At 50.1% G+C, this 20,845-nt stretch overlaps 1 protein-coding gene across 2 annotated transcripts in view; it reads left to right on the forward strand.

Moving 5' to 3' along the window:
• LOC134608260 (microtubule-actin cross-linking factor 1, isoforms 6/7-like) overlaps positions 1-20,845 on the forward strand; it is a 236,079-nt gene that overhangs the window by 156,963 nt on the left and 58,271 nt on the right. For both annotated transcript variants that reach the window (XM_063450947.1, XM_063450948.1), the window contains 6 exons: positions 2,009-2,116; positions 2,500-2,718; positions 15,745-15,948; positions 19,403-19,628; positions 19,790-20,016; positions 20,207-20,329. In XM_063450947.1, the coding sequence (XP_063307017.1) occupies positions 2,009-2,116; positions 2,500-2,718; positions 15,745-15,948; positions 19,403-19,628; positions 19,790-20,016; positions 20,207-20,329 (1,107 nt within the window). The remainder of the gene's footprint in view (positions 1-2,008; positions 2,117-2,499; positions 2,719-15,744; positions 15,949-19,402; positions 19,629-19,789; positions 20,017-20,206; positions 20,330-20,845) is intronic.

Here is a 20,845-nt window from a genome sequence, read left to right on the forward strand (position 1 = left end):
GAACATCTAAAATCACATGGATTTCAAGATCAAAGACAACATGGGTTTACTTCAGGGAGATCATGCCAAACTAATCTTATTGATTTTTTTGATTGGTTAACTAAAATTATAGATCAGGGTGGTGCAGTAGACATTGCTTACCTAGATTTCAGTAAGGCTTTTGACACTGTTGCACATAGAAGGCTTATCAATAAACTGCAATCTTTAAGTTTGGATTCCAATATTGTTGAATGGGTAAGGCAGTGGCTGAGTGATAGGCAACAGAGCGTTGTAGTCAATGGAGTATATTCGAAGCTTGGGCTTGTCACCAGTGGGGTACCTCAGGGATCTGTATTTGGACCCATTCTCTTTAATATTTTTATTAGTGATATTGCAGAAGGTCTTGATGGTAAGGTATATAAATGGCAATAATAATAATAATAATAATAATAATAATAATAATGTATTTTTGCTGATGATACTAAGATATGTAACAGGGTTGATGTTTCAGGAGGGATAAGCCAGATGGCAAATGATTTAGGTAAATAAGAAACATGGTCAGAGTTGTGGCAGCAGACATTTTTGACTTAAAAACCCAAGGGCAGAGTACAGAATATTTGATAGAGTCCTAACCTCAACATCTGAGGAAAGGGATTTAGGGGTGATTATGTCTGATGACTTAAAGGCAGGCAGACAATGTAATAGGAAGCAGCAGGAAATGCTAGCAGAATGCTTGGTTGTATAAGGAGAGGTATTAGCAGTAGAAAGAGGGAAGTGCTCATGCCATTGTACAGAACACTGGTGAGACCTCACTTGGAGTATTGTACGCAGTACTGGAGACCGTATCTTCTGAAGGATATTGATACCTTAGAGAGAGGTCAGAGAAGGGCGACTAAACTGGTTCATGGATTGCAGGATAAAACTTACCAGGAAAGGTTAAAGGATCTTAACATGTATAGCTTGGAGGAAAGACGAGACAGGGGGGATATGATAGAAACATTTAAATACATAATGGGAATCAACACAGTAAAGGAGGAGACTATATTTAAAAGAAGAAAAACTACCACAACAAGAGGACATAGTCTTAAATTAGAGGGACAAAGGTTTAAAAATAATACCAGGAAGTATTACTTTACTGAGAGGGTAGTGGATGCATGGAATAGCCTTCCAGCTGAAGTGGTAGAGGTTAACACAGTAAAGGAGTTTAAAAACCCCTTAAGGACCAAACTTCTGGAATAAAAGGGAATCATTACATGTCACACATGTCATGTGTCCTTAAGGGGTTAAGCATGCGTGGGATAGGCATAAGGCTATCCTAACTATAAGATAAGGCCAGGGACTAATGTAAGTATTTAGAAATATTGGGCAGACTAGATGGGCTGAATGGTTCTTATCTGCCGTCACATTCGATGTTTCTATGGATATCCAAGTTTTGTAGTTCTGACATATTTGTTACTGTGTTTCCTGTGTCCTCTGACTTTTGAGTGTGTGAGGTTCCAACCTACTGCTGTTTATTATGTACTTTCTTCTTTGTTTATTGTCATTGCATTTCACTGAAATAAAAAAAAAAACAATAAATAAAGAATAAAAAAAAAGCTACAAAAAGCTGTTAAATTTGCTAGTGCCGAGTCAGTGTCCTTGTAATAGTCTGATCCTCCCACCGTGATATTTGTGATCTCTGGTCCAGTCCAATACTTCTCATAGAGATGCACAGAATCCAATGTTTATCTATAAGAAGCATTAGTGGCGTTTAGTGTCATCCCAAGGCTGTCTGTCTGCCAGCCGCTACAGAAACAGCAATGTTCTACGATACCAAATAAAAGGGACAGAATCTCTCCACCAAAACCACTACATTAAAATGTAAATATGCCAGGCTTTGACTTTATTTACCGCTGATCAGAAGCCGTTAAGATGATACAACCTTAGATGCTTTTTCAAATGGAGGCAGTGTTGCAGCCTGCGCACAGATCTGTTACATTGTGTATGTTCTGCATTGCGTGCATGTTGTGTGACGCTGCATTCGTTACAGGTACTATCGATGGACATGCTGCAGCACACAGGGATTACTGAGAGGCTGCTCTCTATCTCAGACGCACTGCTAGCGTTATGTCCTCAATCCATCCAAGAGCGGCTGCGGGTGAGTGACGATGAGACTGGTTAATATATCTTACCGGAACAATCTTAATCTCAACATCAGTACCATAGATCCCCTAAAAGGGACACTGTAGGCACTATAACCACTTCCCCAGGCACTGTCCCTCCATTCACCACTTTCCAGTAGAGGGCACTCCAGACACTATAACCACTTCAGTGAGATACACTGTCCCTTTCACCTCTGCTTTCCCGTATATTTTTGTTTATTATAACCTGATGCTGTATACCATATTCCCTATCTCTCCTTGACTGCCATAATTTGATTTCACTCCAGCTGACATCTCAGGTGATCTCTGCCCATATTTTCAGTGAGTCTTGTGATATGCCCACCCATCACGCCTCCTTACTAAGATCTTTTTTCTGCAGGAGCCGGTTACGTCCCTCAGGGAAATGACCCCCAGGGTGGTGGCACAAGGTTCCGCTTCGACTGCCTGCCTGGAACACGTGCTGTCCCTCCTCACCCAGCTCTCAGAGGTAGAGGACGAAGTTCTCCCCTGGATGGCAGAGACTGAGGCCGTGGTGTCCCTGCTTTCTCTAAACAGCAAGGAATCTTCAGACTTTCGAGAGCAGCAAGATCAGATCCAGGTAAGAAAGGCTGGGGATAGGGTTGCCACCTTTCTTGGAAAAAAATCACAAGGAGTGACATAAGAGAACATTCTATAAAATCATCAAAAACTACATAGAGATTGATTCTGTTTTATAGATGGATTGCTCCCACTGCCTCCATGTCTCCCAGTGTCCCCTAGTGTTGTAGGGACCCTATGTCTCCTACAGTTTCTGTGTCCCCAGGTCTCTTAGTGTCCCCATATGTCTGTGTCCACATGTGTCTCTGTGTTCCCTAGTGTCTGTGATATCATGTGTGTAACGGATCGCCTGGCACCCCGACTGGGTACCTCCGTTAAAGGATGCTCCTAGCGCTCCTGAGGACTTCAAGCACTGCAGCAGACACCACAACCACCGAATCTGAGAAGCATATGAATGCTCTCAAGCCTCTGAATGCTGTAGACAGTTGAATAGGAACCATACGAATAGGTTTGCACTCCTAGCAGTCAACTGGAACAGCGTGCAATAAATTCTTCCCCCAATAATGAGACGACACTTCACTTTGAGGGTAAAACAGGAACTCTCGACTGGCTCATCCAGCCTGGCTTTTATTTCCATCTCACACATACAGGCCACACCCAGGGGGAGGCATAAAATAACCAATCCGAGATATGGTACAACCCACACATCCCCTTCCCTTAGTCTGAGAGATAATCCCCTTATTATACAGTTTAAAACATAACTTTTACACAATATCTGTAACTTCAAAACCATACATCACATTCACATACAAATCACATATTCAGACTCAGCATACTTTAAACATAAACACTTCCAAAATTCAGGCAAATCCCTCCAGTGGATCAAAAGTTACACGGAAGTCCTTTTATGACCGACCGCCAGCACATTTTCTTGCCCAAAACAGTTCCATAGATTTGGGCTGTGCGGTCGGTCAATTCCTGGCATAAAAACGGCTAAGTCCCATTCGAAGTGTGCCTGTACTTCGACTTTGGTCGAAGTGTCGAAGTGGAGTTGATGTTAAGGGTCGGCGGTGTTCGAAGTTAAAATGGCCGCCGCCACGTGGTCCTTTGTCCGATACCGGCCACTTCGACAACTTCGACAACTTCGACAGCTTCGACAGCTTCGACTGTGTCTGAAGTGCCATATACAAAAGTACCAATCTGTCCACAAAGTATTTAAAGGGCTAGGGACAGTATTATACAATCCACATGCCCAAAAGTAGTTCTTAAAGGGTCAGTACATTATGGTAGCAGTCCATAAGCCCCAATTCAGTCCCTTAAAGGGCAATACCTTCCAGGGACCATAATCACTGGGCAGGAGGCTAGCAACCAGGCTTCTCCAGGGCCCAGTGGCGAGGTTGGTTTCGCCACATATCTCCCCTTTTCCAAACAGACTAACAGGGTATCTGACCCCCTGCCGGTCAGTGCCCTTGTTAGTCCAGCAGCCCACCCACAAAACAGAAACAGCAGTACAGCCCACCCACAATAAATGGTTACTACACCTGAGTAAGGGAAAAACTTGTCCAGGTCCCGGTGCCTCACCACGGCTGTGTGGGGGACTGGTAGGCTGTTTTGGTGGGTTGCTGAGTGGGCAGAGACCAGCGGTACTCTGCCCTGGTGCCAGCACTACCACGGGAGTAGTCTGGTTGGAGCCTGGTTGCTGGAGACCGACTGTCTCCTCTTTAGCTGCACAGCTCTGCTGCTGGAGACCGACTGTCTCCCCTTTGGATACATAGCTCCGCTGTTGGAGGGGGAGACCGACTGTCTCCCCTTTGGCTAAGCAGCCTTGTTGCTGGGGGACAGGACTGACTGTCCTTACCCCTGTGCTGTAGGTGCAGAGACCACAGTCCCATGTGCACAGTTGTGGGGCTTACAGTCTCCCCCTGGTACATTAAGCTGCCGCTGGGGAGAGGTGGTAACCAGCTCCTCTCCCATTAGAACACTCTGCCGCTGGGGAGAGGTGGTAACAATCTCCTCTCCCATGCATACTTTCAGTCTTTGTGGAGGGAGACCGACTGTCTCTCCTCCCAATGCAGTGTCCTGCTGCTGGGGAAAGGAGACTGGGCTCTCTATTCCCTGCTGGACACTCTGCCACTGGGGAAAGGAGACTGGGCTCTCTATTCCCAAAAAATCATGCTGCTGCTGGGGGGTAGGACCAACTACCTCTGTCCCCTGTAACTCAGCCTGCTGCTGGGGAATGGAGACTGGGCTCCCAATTCCCTGCAATTCACACTGCCGCTGGGGAATGGAGGCTGGGCTCCCAATTCCCAACAAATCACACTGCCGCTGGGGAGGGAGGACGGCCCCTTCAGCTCCCTGTAACTTGGGCGCAGAGACCACGGTCCCATCTGCGCTGGTGTGGGGCTTACTGTCTCCCCTTGGTGCGCTAAGCTGCCGCTGGGGAGAGGGGATAACAGGCTCCTCTCCCTGAACCGTAGACTGCCGCTGGGGAGAGGGGGTAACAGGCTCCTCTCCCTGACCCGTAGACTGCCGCTGGGGAGGAAGGACGACACCTTCAGCTCCCTTTTTGTCTGCTAGGTCCTGCAGGAGCTCTGCCGTTGATTTCCTTATGGACTGCACAGTTTTCTCAGAGGGGTTGGGTCCAAAGAAAGCCAGCCGTATGGCAACCAGTCTGTCCAACCACTCCTGAGTGTAGCCAGGCGCCATGCTTGCTCTGCTGAAGTTGCTTCTTTTGTGGATAGGGGCGCTGTACGGGTACTAGCGTTGCCCTCCCTTTGTAATCCAAATGAACTGTGTCTCCGAGCTGCTTTACCTCACACTAGGACGCCATCCCACCGCTGCCACCAATGTAACGGATCGCCTGGCACCCCGACTGGGTACCTCCGTTAAAGGATGCTCCTAGCGCTCCTGAGGACTTCAAGCACTGCAGCAGACACCACAACCACCGAATCTGAGAAGCATATGAATGCTCTCAAGCCTCTGAATGCTGTAGACAGTTGAATAGGAACCATACGAAAAGGCTTGCACTCCTAGCAGTCAACTGGAACAGCGTGCAATAAATCCTTCCCCCAATAATGAGACGACACTTCACTTTGAGGGTAAAACAGGAACTCTCGACTGGCTCATCCAGCCTGGCTTTTATTTCCATCTCACACATACAGGCCACACCCAGGGGGAGGCATAAAATAACCAATCCGAGATATGGTACAACCCACACATCCCCTCCCCTTAGCCTGAGAGATAATCCCCTTATTATACAGTTTAAAACATAACTTTTACACAATATCTGTAACTTCAAAACCATACATCACATTCACATACAAATCACATATTCAGACTCAGCATACTTTAAACATAAACACTTCCAAAATTCAGGCAAATCCCTCCAGTGGATCCAAAGTTACACGGAAGTCCTTTTATGACCGACCGCCAGCACATTTTCTTGCCCAAAACAGTTCCATAGATTTGGGCTGTGCGGTCGGTCAATTCCTGGCATAAAAACGGCTAAGTCCCATTCGAAGTGTGCCTGTACTTCGACTTTGGTCGAAGTGTCGAAGTGGAGTTGATGTTAAGGGTCGGCGGTGTTCGAAGTTAAAATGGCCGCCGCCACGTGGTCCTTTGTCCGATACCGACAACTTCGACAACTTCGGTAACTTCGACAGCTTCGACTGTGTCTGAAGTGCCATATACAAAAGTACCAATCTGTCCCCAAAGTATTTAAAGGGCTAGGGACAGTATTATACAATCCACATGCCCAAAAGTAGTTCTTAAAGGGTCAGTACATTATGGTAGCAGTCCATAAGCCCCAATTCAGTCCCTTAAAGGGCAATACCTTCCAGGGACCATAATCACTGGGCAGGAGGCTAGCAACCAGGCTTCTCCAGGGCCCAGTGGCGAGGTTGGTTTCGCCCCAATGTGTCTCTCAGTGTCTGTGTCTCCATGTGTCTCTGTGTTCCTTAGTGTCTGTGATATCATGTGTCTCTCAGTGTCTGTGTCCCCATGTGTCATTATGTTCCCTAGTGTCTGTGATATCATGTGTCTCTCAGTGTCTGTGTCCCCATGTGTCTCCGTGTTCCCTAGTGTCTGTGATATCATGTGTCTCTCAGTGTCTGTGTCCCCATGTGTCATTATGTTCCCTAGTGTCTGTGATATCATGTGTCTCTCAGTGTCTGTGTCCCCATGTGTCTCCGTGTTCCCTAGTGTCTGTGATATCATGTGTCTCTCAGTGTCTGTGTCCCCATGTGTCATTATGTTCCCTAGTGTCTGTGATATCATGTGTCTCTCAGTGTCTGTGTCCCCATGTGTCTCCGTGTTCCCTAGTGTCTGTGATATCATGTGTCTCTCAGTGTCTGTGTCCCCATGTGTCATTATGTTCCCTAGTGTCTGTGATATCATGTGTCTCTCAGTGTCTGTGTCCCAATGTGTCTCTGTGTTCCCTAGTGTCTGTGATATCATGTGTCTCTCAGTGTGTGTCCCCATGTGTCTCTGTGTTCCCTAGTGTCTGTGATATCATGTGTCTCTCAGTGTCTGTGTCCCCATGTGTCACTGTGTTCCCTAGTGTCTGTGATATCATGTGTCTCTCAGTGTCTGTGTCCCAATGTGTCTCTGTGTTCCCTAGTGTCTGTGATATCATGTGTCTCTCAGTGTCTGTGTCCCCATGTGTCACTATGTTCCCTAGTGTCTGTGATATCATGTGTCTCTCAGTGTCGGTGTCCCCATGTGTCTCTATGTTCCCTAGTGTCTGTGTTCTCATGTGTCTCTCAGTGTCTGTGCCCCCATGTGTCTCTGTGTTCCCTAGTGTCTGTGATATCATGTGTCTCTCAGTGTCTGTGTCCCCATGTCTACCTGCGGACTGCCTTCCATTTGTCTCCCCCCCCATCCCTCCCTTCCCTGAGCTGCTGGCTGGACTCTGTGTTCTGTGTAGCTCCTCCCCCTCGGATCAGTGTGGAGAGAGGCAGGGAGGGGGAGGCTGTAACTTCCTAACCCTGCCTCTCTCCACAAACACTCTCCGGCGCCGGTATTATTATTATTATTATTATCATCGCCATTTATATAAGATTCCGTAGCGCTTTACAATATTATGAGAGGGGGATTTAACTATAAATAGGACAATTACAAGAAAACTTACAGGAACGATAGGTAGCTGAGGACCCTGCTCAAACAAACTCACAGTCTATAGGAGGTGGGGTATAAGACACGTTAGGACAGGAAATATCAATCATATGGGTGGAAGTGAAGCAGAGCTGGAGGAGAGAGTAGAGTGCTGCCCTATAGGAGAGAGCAAGCGACAGGTATGTGAGGTAGAGGCTACTCTGGGAGGCCATAAGCTTTCCTAAAGAGATGGGTTTTAAGGCACTTCTTAAACGATTGAAGACTAGGGGAGAGTCTGATGGGGTAGGCAGGCGATTCCATAGGAAGGGAACCGCCCGCGAGAAGTCCTACAAGTGTGAGTTGGCCGTACGGGTGCGAGTAGCGGAAAGACCGAGAAGGGGCATACCTATGGATCTGTGAGGATATAAAAGAGGGGCTAGAATTGATCAGTGCTTTATAGGTATGGGTTAGCACTTTGAATTGACTCCTATAGAATACAGGGAGCCAATGTAAGGACTGGCAGAGGGGTGAGGTGTGACTGACTAGAGAGGAAAATCAGTCTGGCGGCGGCATTCATTAGACTGTAGCGGGGCGATACGGCTTTTGGGAAGACCAATCAGGAGAGGGTTACAATAGTCCATGCAGGAAATTACTAGAGAATGGACAAGCTCTATGTTTTTAAGTTGCAATCTACAGGATTTGTCAACAAACTGGATGTGAGGCTCAAAGGTGAGGCCAGAGTCAAGTATGACGCCAAGACAGCGCGGTTGAAAGGATGTGGATACCACTGACTTGAGGGGATAGCGATAGAGGATCAGTATTAGGAAGAGGATAGACAAGGAGTTCAGTTTTAGAGAGACTGAGTTTCAGAAAGCGGGAGGACATCCAGTCAGAGATGGAAGAAAGGCAAGCAGTGACACGTGACAGGATGGCAGGGGAGAGGTCCGGGGAGGAGAGATATAGCTGGGTGTCATCAGCGTACAGGTGGTAGTGGAATCCAAAAGAGGCAATACGTTTGCCAGGAGAGGCAGTATAAAGCCTTGGGGAACTCCAACCGAGACAGGACGAGGGGAGGAGGTATTCTTGGAAAAGGAGACACTGAATGAGTGTTGGGAGAGATAAGAGGAAAACCACGAGAGGACAGAGTCACAGAGACCGAGAGATTGAAGAGTTTGAAGGAGGTGTCAAAGGCAGCAGAGGGGTCAAGAAGAATTAATATGGAGTAGTGGCCTTTGGATTTAGCTGCGATTAGGTCATTAGTAACTTTGATAAAAGCAGTCTCAGTAGAGTGGAGAGGAGAGAGTTTGAATTGAGGAAGCGAGACAGACGGGTAAAGACATGTCTTTCCAGAAGTTTGAGGAAAAAGGGAGCAGGGATATGAGATGATAGTTAGAAGGGGAGGATGAATCAAGAGATGTTTTTTTCAGGATAGGTACTACAGTGGCATGTTTAAGGTCAGCAGGGACCACGCCAGAAGAGAGAGAGAAGTTGAAGATGTGTGTTAAGGAAGGCACAAGACAGGGGGAGAGAGATCTGATAAGGTGATATGGGATAGGATCGAGTGGGCAAGTGGTGGGGTGAGAGGAAAGGAGAAGCGCAACCACCTCTTGTTCAGTAGCCGGGAGAAAGTCTGAAGGGTAGGAAAGGCACATGATCTATGTGTGGTTAAGAAAGGGAACGGCAAGGTGGGGAGAATTCTTTCCTTATTGCATCTAATCTCAGTTTATACTGAGTAAAATACTGGCATTTGTATTGTCTGTATTACTGCAATACCGGCACTGCCAGGCGGCCTAAAATACCAGCTGGTAAAATACCGGTCAGGTGGCAACCCTAGCTGGGGTATGGAGGCACCCTACAAATAGATTACAGCTGGAACCTCCTCACCTCCTCACAGAGAGGGAAATATGTAGCAGCATACCTCCCAACTGTCCCTATTTAGGAAGGACAGTCTCTTTTTGGGCACAAAATAAGGACTGTCCTGTGGAATGTGCTAACATAGGAGCGATAATAGATTGGGTGGGGTTCTAACTGGGAGCGATAATAGATTGGGAGGGGTTCCCTGTCAGCGATCTGTTTCAACTGTCTGGATCACCTGCCAGCTCTCTGCATCACTTGTCAGCATCAACTCTCTGCATCACCTGCCAGCTCTCTGCATCACCTGTCAGCTCTCTGGGTCACTGGTCAGCTCTCTGCGTCACCAATTCGCTCTCTGGGTCACCTGCCAGGTCTCTGCTTCACCTGTCAGTTCTCTGCGTCACCTGCCAGCTCTCTGGGTCACCTGCCAGCTCTCTGGGTTACCTATCAGCTCTCTAAGTCACCTGTCAGCTCTCTGGGTTATGTTTCAGCTCTCTGTGTCACCTGTCAGCTCTCTAGGTCACCTGTGAGCTCTCTGTTTCAACTCTCAGCTCTCTGCATCACCTGCCAGCTCTCTGGGTTACCTGTCATCTCTCTGCATCACATGCCAGCTACCTGGGTTATCTGTAACTCTCTGGGTTACCTGTCAGCTGTCTGGGTTATGTGTAACTCTCTGCGTCACCTGTCAGCTGTCCGGGTTACATGTCAGCTCTCTGGGTCACCTGTTATCTCTCTGGGTCACCGGTCAGCTCTCTGGGTCACCAATCCACTCTCTGGGTCACCTGTTGTAACGGATCACCTGGCACCCCGACTTGGTACCTCCGTTAATGGATGCTCCTAGTGCTTCCTGAGGACTCCAAGCTCTCTGGCAGACACCACAATCACCGAATCCGAGAAACCTTTTAAATTCTCCCAAGCATATGAATGCTGTAGACCATTGAATAGGAACCATACGAATAGGCTTGTACTCCTAGCAGTCAACTGGAACAGCATGCAATAAATCCTTCCCCCCAATAATGAGACGACACATCACTTTGAGGGTAAAACAGGAACTCTGGACTGGCTCATCCAGCCTGGCTTTTATTTCGAACTCACACATACAGGCCACACCCAGGGGGAGGCATAAAAGAACCAATGACATAGATGTTACCTCCCACACATCCCCTCCCCTTAGTGTGACACATAATCCCATTATGCATACAGTGTAAAATATACTTTTACACAACTTTCATAACTTTAAAACCATACATCACATTCACATAAAAATACATATCCACAATCAATCCATTCAGGGGAACAACATATTAAAAAATGGCATGAATCCGACCAGGGGTTCAAAAGTTACTAAAAGTATCTTTTGTTCCTTTCTGGCTGGCAGAAAAACATCCCCACAATGCACCCTGGTTTCCTCCCTTCTGCCCTGGAGTTAATTGGAGAAGTAATCCAATTACCCAGGACTAAAGGCAGACTCCATTAACCACATGGTTGCAAAACGACATAAAACACTTTAAAATACATAAAGTCACATTTACACATAACACACAGACATTTCACCTATCCCCAGATAGCTGGGATCTGCACGCACAAAACTACCGAATAGCGCGCAGATCCTACTCACACAGTACAATTGCCATGGAGCTAAAGTCTTTCCCATAGTCTTTCATTATATGAATAGGCTCCATGGTATGGCTATCTGGGGTATCACATTCCCATAAAGTCTGGTCCATAGTCCAAAGGCAAGAGGCGGGCAATCAGCCCCCTCCAAGGACACGTGGCGAGGTCGGTTTCGCCACACTTCTCCCCTTTACCCCCCAGACTAACAGGGTACTTGACCTCCTGCCGGTCAGTGCCCTTGTTAGTCCAGCAGCCCACCCACAAGACAGAAACAGCAGAGCAGCCCACCCACAATAAACAGTTACTACACCTGGGTGAGGGAGAATCTTGTCCAGGTTCAGGTGCCTCACCACGGCTGTGTGGGGGACTGGTAGGCTGCCTTGGTAGGTTGCTGAGGGGGCAGAGACCAGCGGTACTCTGTCCTGTTGCCAGCACTACCACGGGAGTAGTCTGGTTGGAGCCTGGTTGCTGGAGACCGACTGTCTCCCCTTTAAATACACCGCTCTGCTGCTGGAGACCGATTGTCTCCCCTTGAGTTACACAGCTCTGCTGCTGGAGACCGACTGTCTTCCCTTTAGTTACACAGCTCTGCTGCTGGAGACAGACTGTCTCCCCTTTAAACAGTCTGCTCTCTCTCTCTCTCTCCATGCTGTCCCCTCTCCTTCTCTCTCTCTCTGCTGCTGGAGACCGACTGTCTCCCCTTGAGTTACACCGCTCTGCTGCTGGAGACCGACTGTCTCCCCTTGAGTTACACAACTCTGCTGCTGGAGACCGACTGTCTCCCCTTTAGTTACACAGCTCTGCTGCTGGAGACAGACTGTCTCCCCTTTGGCTAAACAGCCCTGTTGTGGGGGGGCAGGACCGACCGTCCCTACCCCCTGTGCTGGAAGTGCAGAGACCACGGTCCCATCTGCACAGGTGTGGGGCTTACAGTCTCCCCCTGGTACATTAAGCTGCCGCTGGGGAGAGGTGGTAACCAGCTCCTCTCCCATTAGAACACTCTGCCGCTGGGGAATGGAGACTGGGCTCTCTATTCCCTGTACATTAATGATCCGCCGCTGGGGAGAGGTGGTAACACTCTCCTCTCCCATGCATACTTCCCGTCTCTGCGGAGGGAGACCGACTGTCTCTCCTCCCAGCACAGAGTCCTGCTGTGGGGGAAAGGGGGCTGGGCTCTCTATTCCCTGCTGGATACTCTGCCGCTGGGGAATGGAGACCGGGCTCCCAATTCCCAACAAATCACACTGCCGCTGGGGAGGGAGGACGGCTCCTTCAGCTCCCTGTAACTTGGGCGCAGAGACCACGGTCCCATCTGCGCTGGTGTGGGGCTTACGGTCTCCCCTTGGTGGGTTAGGCTGCCGCTGGAGAGAGGGTGTAACAAGCTCGTCTCTCTGAACTGTAACCTGCCGCTGGGGATCTGGGCCGACTGCCCAGCATCCCTGTAGGGGCGGTAGAGAGACCTCGATCCCATCTCCACCTGCCATCTGTGGGTCTCTCCAGGACCAGTCTATGAGGTCCCCTACTTCTGCAACTGGTAGTGAAGCAGGGGGTACCTCTGCCGTGTTTTCCCAGCTATAGGCTAGCAGGTCTGGGTCTGCCACCCAGTTTTCCCGGTCTGCGTCCCTGCTCTGCGGCTGGCAGGAATTTAATAGTTCTACATAGTCCATCTCCAGTTCTCGTTCCATGGCAGCGAAACGGCGGAGGTCTTCTCCCAGTCCAATAGATCTCGGGCCCTGTATCATCTCACCTCGGTAATGAAAGATAGCCCAGTACCGTGACTCTGCTGGACTGCCGAAGTCGACATCCTCCACTAAGGCTTTCCACAACAGGCCAGGGCTTGTGTAGTTCTCCCCCTCTGGCTGGATGCCCTCTGCCCTCCACGTCTCTGGCTGGACAGTGCACCACCACAGTGCCCGGTATGCGGCGTCCAGGCTAAGTTCCCTTTCCACGAGGTACTCGAGTTGTTTTACCCGCTGCCCTCCAGGTTGGTCTCCCAGAAGTGGCATCCGCCAGGCCATTTGTTCCTCCAACTGGTATGCGACACCAGGAAGGCGCTGCTGCCGTTGATACTGGACTTCCTCCAGGGCATCGTACCATAATTCTTTCCGGGCATTATCTCTCCATTCTAATTCACTCTCTTCCTCAGGTGTGTGTGTTGCCCAGGGGTCTACGAACCCCATTTTCCCAAATCTTTGTGTAGACAGGGACGCTGTAGGCACACTAGCGTCGCCCTCAATTTGTAAATCCAAACGTACTGTGTCTCCGAGCTGCTTTACCTCGCACTAGGACGCCATCCCACCGCTTGCCACCAATGTAACGGATCACCTGGCACCCCGACTTGGTACCTCCGTTAATGGATGCTCCTAGTGCTTCCTGAGGACTCCAAGCTCTCTGGCAGACACCACAATCACCGAATCCGAGAAACCTTTTAAATTCTCCCAAGCATATGAATGCTGTAGACCATTGAATAGGAACCATACGAATAGGCTTGTACTCCTAGCAGTCAACTGGAACAGCATGCAATAAATCCTTCCCCCCAATAATGAGACGACACATCACTTTGAGGGTAAAACAGGAACTCTGGACTGGCTCATCCAGCCTGGCTTTTATTTCGAACTCACACATACAGGCCACACCCAGGGGGAGGCATAAAAGAACCAATGACATAGATGTTACCTCCCACACATCCCCTCCCCTTAGTGTGACACATAATCCCATTATGCATACAGTGTAAAATATACTTTTACACAACTTTCATAACTTTAAAACCATGCATCACATTCACATAAAAATACATATCCACAATCAATCCATTCAGGGGAACAACATATTAAAAAATGGCATGAATCCGACCAGGGGTTCAAAAGTTACTAAAAGTATCTTTTGTTCCTTTCTGGCTGGCAGAAAAACATCCCCACAATGCACCCTGGTTTCCTCCCTTCTGCCCTGGAGTTAATTGGAGAAGTAATCCAATTACCCAGGACTAAAGGCAGACTCCATTAACCACATGGTTGCAAAACGACATAAAACACTTTAAAATACATAAAGTCACATTTACACATAACACACAGACATTTCACCTATCCCCAGATAGCTGGGATCTGCACGCACAAAACTACAGAATAGCGCGCAGATCCTACTCACACAGTACAATTGCCATGGAGCTAAAGTCTTTCCCATAGTCTTTCATTATATGAATAGGCTCCATGGTATGGCTATCTGGGGTATCACATTCCCATAAAGTCTGGTCCATAGTCCAAAGGCAAGAGGCGGGCAATCAGCCCCCTCCAAGGACACGTGGCGAGGTCGGTTTCGCCACACCTGTCATCTCTCTGAGTTACCTGCCAGTTCTCTGCATCACCTGTCAGTTCTCTGGGTTATGTTTCAGCTCTATGCGTTACCTGCCAGCTCTGTGGTTTACCTGCCAGCTCTGTGGTTCACCTGCCAGCTCTGTGGGTTACCTGTCAGCTCTGTGGGTTACCTACCAGCTCTCTGGGTCACCAATCCGCTCTCTGGGTCACCTGTCATCTCTCTGAGTTACCTGCCAGCTCTCTGCATCACTTGTCAGTTCTTTGGGTTATGTTTCAGCTCTCTGGGTCACCTGCCAGCTCTGTGGGTCACCTGTCAGCTCTCTGGGTCACCTGTCACCTCTCTGCGTCACCTGTCAGCTCTGAGTTACCTGCCAGCTCTGTGGGTCACCTGTCAGCTCTCTGGGTTACCTGTCAGCTCTGTGGGTTACCTGCCAGCTCTCTGGGTCACCTGTCAGCTCTCTGGGTCACCTGTCAGCTTTCTGGGTCACCTATCAGCTCTATGAGTTATTTTTCAGCTCTCTGGGTTACCTGTCAGCTCTATGAGTTACCTGCCAGCTCTTTGGGTTATGTTTCAGCTCTCTGGGTCACCTGTCAGCTCTGTGGGTTACCTGTCAGCTCTGTGGGTCACCTGTCAGCTCTGTGGGTTACCTGTCAGCTCTCTGGGTTACCTGCCAGCTCTGTGGGTTACCTGTCAGCTCTGTGGGTTACCTGCCAGCTCTCTGGGTTACCTGCCAGCTCTGTGGGTCACCTGTCAGCTCTCTGGGTTACCTGCCAGCTCTGTGGGTTACCTGTCAGCTCTGTGGGTTACCTGCCAGCTCTGTGGGTTACCTGTCAGCTCTCTGGGTTACCTGCCAGCTCTGTGGGTTACCTGTCAGCTCTCTGGGTTACCTGCCAGCTCTGTGGGTTACCTGTCAGCTCTGTGGGTCACCTGTCAGCTCTGTGGGTTACCTGTCAGCTCTCTGGGTTACCTGCCAGCTCTGTGGGTTACCTGCCAGCTCTGTGGGTTACCTGCCAGCTCTCTGGGTTACCTGCCAGCTCTGTGGGTCACCTGTCAGCTCTCTGGCTTACGTTTGAGCTCTCACACATTGTATCCGGCCTGCTACATGTTTCACCAATCTATTACTAATGTCCCAGATTAAATCCTCTGTGTGTCTGGTACAGGTATGGTGGTCACAGCATTAATTATCTGAATTCTCTCTTTGATTTCTTCCCCCCAGACTCTGCGAGAAGTTGTTGCTGAACACAAACCTCTTATTACCAAGCTGCACCGAATCTCCTGTAAATTGTCAGAGGTCAACCCAGCGCAGGGAGCAGCCTTCCAGCAGCGATTCGAAACCGCCGAAAAACAGTACTGTGCCATCCGTGAGACTGTGCGCCAGGCAGCTGCCGTCTTAGAAGATACTGTTCCCAGATACAGCCAGGTGAGTATAGAACCAGGGCAGCCCAGACCCAATGGGACAGGTAATAGCAGCCCCAGAGGGGAGGGAGAGGGGGAGGGGTAGGGGATGTGTGCATGGAGGGGGGCTGTCAGGGAGGAAGGGTATCTGTGCAGGGGAGGGAGGGGGAGAGGGGATGTGTGCATGGAGGGGGGCTGTCAGGGAGGAAGGGTATCTGTGCAGGGGAGGGAGGGGGAGAGGGGATGTGTGCATGGAGGGGGGCTGTCAGGGAGGAAGGGTATCTGTGCAGGGGAGGGAGGGGGAGAGGGGATGTGTGCATGGAGGGGGGCTGTCAGGGAGGCAGGGTATCTGTGCAGGGGAGGGAGGGGGAGAGGGGATGTGTGCATGGAGGGGGGCTGTCAGGGAGGCAGGGTATCTGTGCAGGGGGGGAGGGGGGAGAGGGGATGTGTGCATGGAGGGGGGCTGTCATGGAGGCAGGGTATCTGTGCAGGGGAGGGAGGGGGGAGAGGGGATGTGTGCAGGGAGGGGGGCTGTCAGGGAGGCAGGGTATCTGTGCAGGGGAGGGAGGGGGGAGAGGGGATGTGTGCATGGAGGGGGGCTGTCAGGGAGGCAGGGTATCTGTGCAGGGGAGGGAGGGGGAGAGGGGATGTGTGCATGGAGGGGGGCTGCCAGGGAGGCAGGGTGTCTGTGCAGGGGAGGGAGGGGGAGAGGGGATGTGTGCATGGAGGGGGGCTGCCAGGGAGGCAGGGTGTCTGTGCAGGGGAGGGAGGGGGGAGAGGGGATGTGTGCATGGAGGGGGGCTGTCAGGGAGGCAGGGTATCTGTGCAGGGAGGGAGGGGGAGAAGGATGTGTGCAGGGAGGGGGGCTGTCCCCTCTCCCCCTCCCTCCCCTGCACAGATACCCCTAGGGAGGAAGGGTATCTGTGCAGGGGAGGGAGGGGGAGAGGGGATGTGTGCATGGGGGGGGGGGGCTGTCAGGGCGGCAGGTTATCTGTGCAGGGGGAGAGGGGATGTGTGCATGGAGGGGGGCTGTCAGGGAGGCATGGTATCAGGGGAGGGAGGGGGAAAGGGGATGTGTGCAGGGAGGGGGGCTGCCAGGGAGGCAGGATATCTGTGCAGGGGAGGGAGGGGGAGAGGGGATGTGTGCAGGGAGGGGGGCTGTCAGGGAGGAGGGTATCTGTGCAGGGGAGGGAGGGGGAGAGGGGATGTGTGCAGGGAGGGGGGCTGTCAGGGAGGAAGGGTATCTGTGCAGGGGAGGGAGGGGAGAGGGGATGTGTGCATGGGGGGGGGGCTGTCAGGGCGGCAGGTTATCTGTGCAGGGGGAGAGGGGATGTGTGCATGGAGGGGGCTGTCAGGGAGGCAGGGTATCAGGGGATGGAGGGGGAGAGGGGATATGTGCAGGGAGGGGGGCTGCCAGGGAGGCAGGATATCTGTGCAGGGGAGGGAGGGGGAGAGGGGATGTGTGCAGGGAGGGGGGCTGTCAGGGAGGCAGGGTATCTGTGCAGGGGAGGGGGGGAGAGGGGATGTGTGCAGGGAGAGGGGCTGTCAGGGAGGCAGGGTATCTGTGCAGGGGAGGGGGAGGGGGAATGTGTGCAGGGAGGGGGGCTGCCAGGGAGGCAGGGTCAATCTGGGTTGGTGCAGCGTCACTTTTGGTTGGCGCATTGTCAGTCTAACAGCTAGGTTCTAGGTCTGGCACTCCAATCAGACAGCTAGGTTCTAGGTCAGCACTCCAATCAGACTGCTGTGTTCTAGGTCAGCACGGAAATCAGACAGCCAGGGTCTAGGTCAGCACTCCAATCAGACAGCTAGGTTCTAGGTCTGGCACTCCAATCAGACAGCTAGGTTCTAGGTCAGCACTCCAATCGGACAGCTAGGTTCTAGGTAAGCACTCCAATCGGACAGCTAGGTTCTAGGTAAGCACTCCAATCGGACAGCACTCCAATCAGACAGCTAGGGTCTAGGTCAGCACTCCAATCAGACAGCTAGGTTCTAGGTCAGCACTCCAACCAGACAGCTTGGTTCTAGGTCAGCACTCCAATCGGACAGCTAGGTTCTAGGTAAGCACTCCAATCAGATAGCTAGTGTTAAGACACTCACAGCTGAAATAGATGAAGCCGCCGTTTATTGGAATGCAGGCTTTGCACGGCCGACCGCCAAACTCCCGAACGGAGTTTAAGGGAACGCGGTAACTCCCGACCATAGAATCAGCCGAACTCCTTTCACGGCCGAAATAAACGAATAACTCCTTCCCAGTAGCAATCCCCCCACAAACGATACCAAGCTCCGTCTTGAGGGTAAAACCGGATTCTGTTTAATGGGGGCTACCTGCCCGGTATTTATGCAGGTCTCCCACCTGGTGGACACTCCCCTAGGGGACCAGATGGAAGACTGAGACATATATTGGACAGTAGCCAATCGCAGTGGCTTAGGTATAAGCACTCCCCTTTACACGCATAAATCCCTCCTCTCTATCCTGGAGATAATTGGGAAGAAATCTAATTATCTCCTGTGATAGAGGCAAATCGCCATTTTAAATATAACAATAAAAATACAATAAAATACATAATTCTGAAATTACCGAATGCATATGGTTCGTGTAACGTATTCCCAGATAGCCTGGATCTGAGTGCATATTTCTACCGAAGAGCGCTCGGATCCAATGTACACAGTTCAATCGCCATGGAGTCAAAGTCTTTCAAAAGTCTTTCAGTATACGATTGACTCCATGGGATGGCTATCTGGGTTAAGTCCATGCGTACGTTACAATCTCCTGAACGGACCGGTGTTCGTATGACTCGACAAAATAGAAGGGCGGTCGGTAGTCTTCAGCGGTGTTCGGTAGATAAAGTGTCCATTTTTAGTTCCATAGAATCCTCGCCGAACACCGCTGGTCCAAAATGGCCGCCACCTCATGGTCGGCATACGAACGACGACCACCCATATGGATGGAATGAAGAGGTGTCTGCGGTTAACCACAAAGTTCTAATTGGGGCCAAGAGGTTAACCAGCAGCACACTCCTCTCCTGGGTGGCCGTCCGTTCGGTAGTTTAAATCGGTACTTATGAAACACACGAACAGGGGCATACGGACAGGCAATTAAACGAAGGGAAGCAAACAGACAAACCAGCAACCTTAGTCTGTACAGATGGATCTGTCACAGCTAGGTTCTAGATCAGCACTCCAATCAGACTGCTAGGTTCTAGATCAGCACTCCAATCAGACAGCTAGGTTCTAGGTCAGCACTCCAATCAGACAGCTAGGTTCTAGGTCAGCACTCCAATCAGACTGCTGTGTTCTAGGTCAGCACTCCAATCAGACAGCTGGGTCATTTTCAATCAGGATTATTCACGAAAGTGAGAATTCAAATGGAATTTCCCATTTTTGGCCAGAGTAGATGAGTAGCCGTAGCAGAGCTAACTCTTTGTTTAATTTTGATTTTAATGTTAATGTTTTTTGCTCTTTGTTTAATCGTCTCACAGCTCAGTGAAAGGATGGAGATTATGGGAGAGCGCCTGGAGAGGCTCAAGGAGAGGCTGCAGAGCGGTTCCTCTGTTCGTGGGGAGCCCTCTCGCATCCGGGAGCAGCTGCGGGAAAACTCACTGGTCCAGGCCGAACTGGAGAAACTGGCGGTGGCTCTGGAAAACATCAGTAGACAAAGCGTGGAACTCGTGGCCACCTCTCTCTCTGGCACATTACAGCCGCAAGGTACCTAAAATCTGGGATTAGTGCTTCCAGAATTATTCACTGCTTCTTTCTGCTGAAATTTTTTTTTTAGCTTTCTCTATGCTGTGTGAGCACTATATTTTCCTTCCCCCATGCTGTCCACAGTTGGCCCCCTCCACTAATGCAATATTTTTGTTGGCCAGTTCTCCTGAAGCACACGGAGGCGCTACAGGAAGAGTGGCAGTGTATTTGTGTCCAGGCTGTGGATCAGGATCACTGGCTGTCTGGTCTCCTCACGTTGGCTGAGCGTTTCTGGAACGGCCTTTCCGACCTGGCGGTTGCTCTCAGTGACACCCAGCAGATGATTTTGGATAGTGAAGATCCTGGTTCTGATCCAGACTCCATTAGAACCAGACTTGATGCCATGCAGGTATAAGCATAACTCAATGAGGTATCTCACTCCAAGGATCTTGTACATGACAAAAAGTCCTCTTTGAATGAGACCAGACTAGCACTAGAGCCCAAAGCCCACATGCCGACCACACAGTCTGGAAAAATATCTCACTGTAAATATACCTTTTACATTGTTTGCTAATATTGCGGTATTCCTCTCAATGCAGGCTCTACGAGAGGACATTGACAGTTTGCAGAATGACCTGGACAGCTTGGGGACTGTCGGGGTGGAGCTGATGTCATCGTGCGGAAACTTGGATAAGCCAGATGTCACTAAGAGCTTGGATGAAGTGAGTGGGGTTGGCTCCAGAATCCTGATGGAGGACGTGCGTGTTGGCAATACAGAGCACAGAATCTCTAGGAATAAGCCTTTTTGTCTTAGGGAGGCGCTTTAACAGTTGCGCTGTCTCAGATTCCTGCCATGGACGCACGCAATGATTGATATTATCCTCTGTGTTTATTATTAGTGAGGAAATGCTAACTCAGATTTATTGGACACGTTACAATGCTGCATTCATGTGTGAAGCAGTGATTTGGAATTTCTCTGTAATTATTCCAACTTCATTGGAATCTTGTCTCCTCTGTCCCCTATACATTTGATGGAGAGGGTTGAGTGGGACCCCACAGGTACTAAATTTGGAGAAATGGCACTGAAAGCTCTTTCCTGATTATGCTTCAATAGATTCAGAGCTACGTAATTTTAAGGTTAGGAATAGTATTACAGTGAATAATAATCGTGTTTGTGTTTGCTGCCACGGTTCAGTTTAGTCACTGATTCCTTCACTAATTAATCAACCCAATCCGTG

The sequence above is a fragment of the Pelobates fuscus genome, chromosome 4, assembly GCF_036172605.1.
Source record: "Pelobates fuscus isolate aPelFus1 chromosome 4, aPelFus1.pri, whole genome shotgun sequence".
Taxonomy (NCBI): domain Eukaryota; kingdom Metazoa; phylum Chordata; class Amphibia; order Anura; family Pelobatidae; genus Pelobates; species Pelobates fuscus.